This window comes from Trichechus manatus, unplaced genomic scaffold, assembly GCF_000243295.1.
Source record: "Trichechus manatus latirostris isolate Lorelei unplaced genomic scaffold, TriManLat1.0 scaffold00279, whole genome shotgun sequence".
Taxonomy (NCBI): Eukaryota; Metazoa; Chordata; class Mammalia; order Sirenia; family Trichechidae; genus Trichechus; species Trichechus manatus.
The window spans coordinates 1,577,414-1,581,135 of record NW_004444215.1 but is presented as its reverse complement, the minus strand read 5'-3'; the positions used below and the strand labels follow the sequence as shown (position 1 = coordinate 1,581,135).

General features: G+C 56.3%; 1 protein-coding gene across 1 annotated transcript in view; it reads right to left on the bottom strand.

The window, feature by feature from the left end:
- Positions 1-616, bottom strand: part of MAGEA10 (MAGE family member A10) — a 2,142-nt gene extending 1,526 nt beyond the window's left edge. The window contains 1 exon segment of the mRNA XM_062566777.1: positions 578-616. Within this exon segment, the coding sequence (XP_062422761.1) occupies positions 578-616 (39 nt within the window).
- Between the last annotated feature and the right edge of the window lie 3,106 nt (positions 617-3,722).

The window sequence follows — 3,722 nt, the reverse complement described above, 5'->3', positions numbered from 1 at the left end:
TTGGACTTGTAGCCTACTGGACTGTGAGAGAATAAACTTCTCTTTGTTAAAGCCATCCACTTGTGGTATTTCTGTTACAGCAGCACTAGATAACTAAGGCACAGCTCTTCTGTAAGGCTTCACAGGTCTCCTGTCCTCCTGGCGGCCTGTCCCCTAAGACCCTGAAGGAGGAAGTGACATGGCTACTCAGGGTGCAGCCAGGGCTGACAGTGGGGTGGGTGGGGTCGGGGGCTGTGGGGTCCCCTCTCTTCCTGGGTGAGTGGGGCCTTGGTACACATTCAGGGTTTTCACCTTGACTCCTGGCAGTGCCTGGGCCTCCTTGGCTCTGCTGACCTGAGGACTCATGCTTCAGACCAAGGGCTTCACCTCCCAGTTCCTTGTGCCCCAGTGAGAGGAACTGATGGGCTCTTCAGGATGCTGACTGCAAGTTCAGTCCTGGGTCTCCCAGTGCTCACAGGAGGGGCGGAGTGGACTCTGGGAGGTCCTTACACTTCTGGGTGGATGGCTGCCTCATTGCTCACTCAGGGTCCTCACCCCTCTGCTGATCTGAGAGAAAACTCTCAGAACAAGAGCTCACGTTCCTGAGATCTACGAGGAGGAAGTGTGGGGGCCCCATGTCCAGCCACACTGGCCCAAGGCCTCTCAGGGGTGACAGCAAGGCTGGCCAAACTTTGTGGAGGTTCCATTTGTCCTGAGATAGGGGGTCCACTCCGTCCTCACTTTGACTTCTGTCAGAGACTGGGACTCCTCCCTTGGCTGACCAGATGTGGCTCTCTTTGCTGATGTAATGTCCCTCCCTCAGACCAAGGCCTTCACCTCCCTAAAATCATCGAGCCGGAAATGATAGGGGGAGGTGGGCTCAGCCTTACATCCTTTCCTAGAGTCTCCAACGGCTGACATTAGGGCCAGGGCTGATTTCTTTGGTGCCCCCTCTGTCTTCTGGGGTAGGATGTCTCCTCATTCCTCTCTCAAGGTCCTCACCTTTACTCCTGGCAGATCCAGGGACTGCTCCCTCTGCTGACCTGGTGTGGCTGCTTCAGACCAAGGCCTTCACCTCCCTGAGACCCTATGAAAAAAGTGAGGAGGTGCCACATCCAACCACCCCTGCCCACGGCCTCCCAAGCCAGACAGCAGGGGCAGGACCGCGTCTGTTCTGGGATAGCGGGTACCCTCAGTCCTTCCTCAGGGTATTCTTCTTTATTCCTGGAAAGGCCTGGACCCCTCCCTGCTGACCTGTCGCCCCTCAGACCAAGGCCTCACCTCCCTGAGACCCCTCCCACCCACGTGACAGAAGTGAGAGCATATCACATCCAGCCACACCTGCCCGGGGCCTCTCAGGGCTGAGAACAGGGGACTGCTGAACTCTGTGGAGTCCTTTCTTTCTGGGTTCCCCAAAGTCCTCCTTCAGGGTCTTCACTTTGACTCCTAGCAGAGCCTGGGACCCCTCCATTTGTTGACCTGAGACCAGCCCCCTCAGACCTAGATCCTCACCTCCCTGAGACCCCTGAGGCAGAAGGGAGGGCCCACACATCTGGAAGCTGTGGCCAGGACTGCCAACAGCGGTAGGCGGGACTGGGGTCCCCTTTATATGGGGTGGTTCCCCTCAGTGCTCTTTCGGGGCCTGGGATCCCTCCCTCCGTTGACCTGAGTCTGGTGGCCTCAAACATAGATCCTCACCTCTCTGAGACCCCTGAGTAGGAAATGGCGGGGTGGGGGTGCTCAGCTTGACGGCTCTGCGCGGGTCCCGTGAGCTAATAGTGAAGCCTCCACCGAGGCTTCCCCCGCTCCGCCGCGGTTCCCACCCACCCCTCGCAGTCCTCCAAGCGGAGTCTAATTGAGGTTTGGCCCGACCACGCCGAGGCCTTAACCGCGGTTTGAATTTGGCGCCAGAATCCCGCGCATGCGCAAGCCAGGAACTTGGCGCATGCGCAGAAACTGAAGAACGGTGTCATCCACCTGACCCCGCACCTGAGCATCGCCTGAGAGGAAGATGTTTTCCAGCACACCACGGTGCCCTAGCCCATTTGCAAAGCGAAAGGTCCCTTCCTTTGCAACTCAGCACCTAGATCTCCAAATATGGGCATAGGTGGGACGGAGGTTTCAGATTTCAGGCGCCAGTCGCTATCCCCTGGGGACTCCAGGACGAGGAAGCTCCCTGCTTCCTTGGGGCGGGGAGCGCGTGGTCTTTCAGCCACTAGGCCCCACGCTGCTCCTTGTCTGGGCAGACAATTAAATTGCCACTTTCTGTTTCCCTTGAAACTGGTGGTGTGGCGTCCCTCTTATTTCGATCGGCTTATAGGACAGGACAAGAACCCTCGTTAGGTTACAAATTCTGGTGACTCCGCTGGGACCCCCCCGGACTCCGAAACCTGGGCGGTGAGTATCCGGCCCCCCGCAACCCCTTAAGGTGAGCCCCGACCTCGTTTGGTCTGTAAGGAGATTGGGTGGTCACCGTTATCCTGCCGCAAGGGCGAAGTCCGCCGGGTCCCCACCTCTTGCTGGGAAACGGAAATTGGACGGAAATCGGGTAAGCGCGCTCGGCTCGACCAGGTTGTTCCACTGGTCTCGGGAACTAGGCAAGAAGAGGGTGGCAACAGCGCTGTCGTAAGACCAGACCCCGTCGGTTACGAAACGAGAGAAGTAGGGGTCATGGCCCCTAGGACCCATCCTCAGCCTAGTTCGAGGTCCCTCGCCCCATTGGTGACCAAGGTAGCCCCGCCATCCACGACGAACTTTGCTCATCTGTGGTCACCCTATTGGTTATTGGTAAAGGGTATTTAAGTCTCTCAGGGTCTTTCTTTTGGAACACTCGCTCTTTCCCTTTCTTTCTCTCATCCCTGCTCTCCGACAGCAGAAAACAGGTAATTTATGGTCATTGATTTTGGTTGGGTCCTGATTTTGGTTTTGGTTTCGTTTAGGGTCCTGGTTTTTGTTTTAGACGATGTCCTTCTCGTACCAGTGTTCTTTGACTGTCCTCGTGAGAGTGTATCTTTCTGGTGGATTTGAATCCTGGCAGGTCCCTAAGGTGGTCGGTGGTAGATAGGACTAGACCGCTGCCTTCAGGTGGACGTCCCTCTGGGTTCAGGGGGCGTCCTTCTGGTGGGCGTCCCTCTGGGTTAAGGGGACGTCCTTCTGTCTGGGCGCGTATCTGGAACCTTGTCTGTCCTTGTCTGTCTGCCCATTTGTCTTCGTGCCAGTGTATAGGTTTAAGAACAGGGATCATAGTAAAATCATTCCGAAGTGTTCACCCTTAAGGTGTACTTTAAAGAATTGGGATAAATCCGGGTTGATCCTAGGAAAAAGAGAAGGTCCACTGCGCTGCCGCCAGGGCTAGTGATGAAGGCCTTTACAGCTCCAGCAGCCCTCGCGGCTTTCCTCCTGGACTTGTGCCCAGGGGGAAAGGGGTGGAGAATCGAGCAGGGAGGGCGTCCAAATGTCCTGGGGATCTTCCTTTGCCGTCACGCCATATGAGAGGAGGGACACCTTATCGAGGGACAAATGTGGCCCAGGGTGCTGCAAAGCTGGAACAGAGTCACCAGGGAGGGACAGTGCCAGGCCAGTATCCCCTCCGCCAAACAACTCCAGCGGCGAACAGGGACCAGGTTACCTTTAGTACAGCTGACCTGGTTAACTGGAAGAATAACACCTCCGGATGTCTCGAGAACCCAAGGAAAATGTATGAACTGTTTACTGCCATCTTTAATTCTTTTGATCCCACCTGG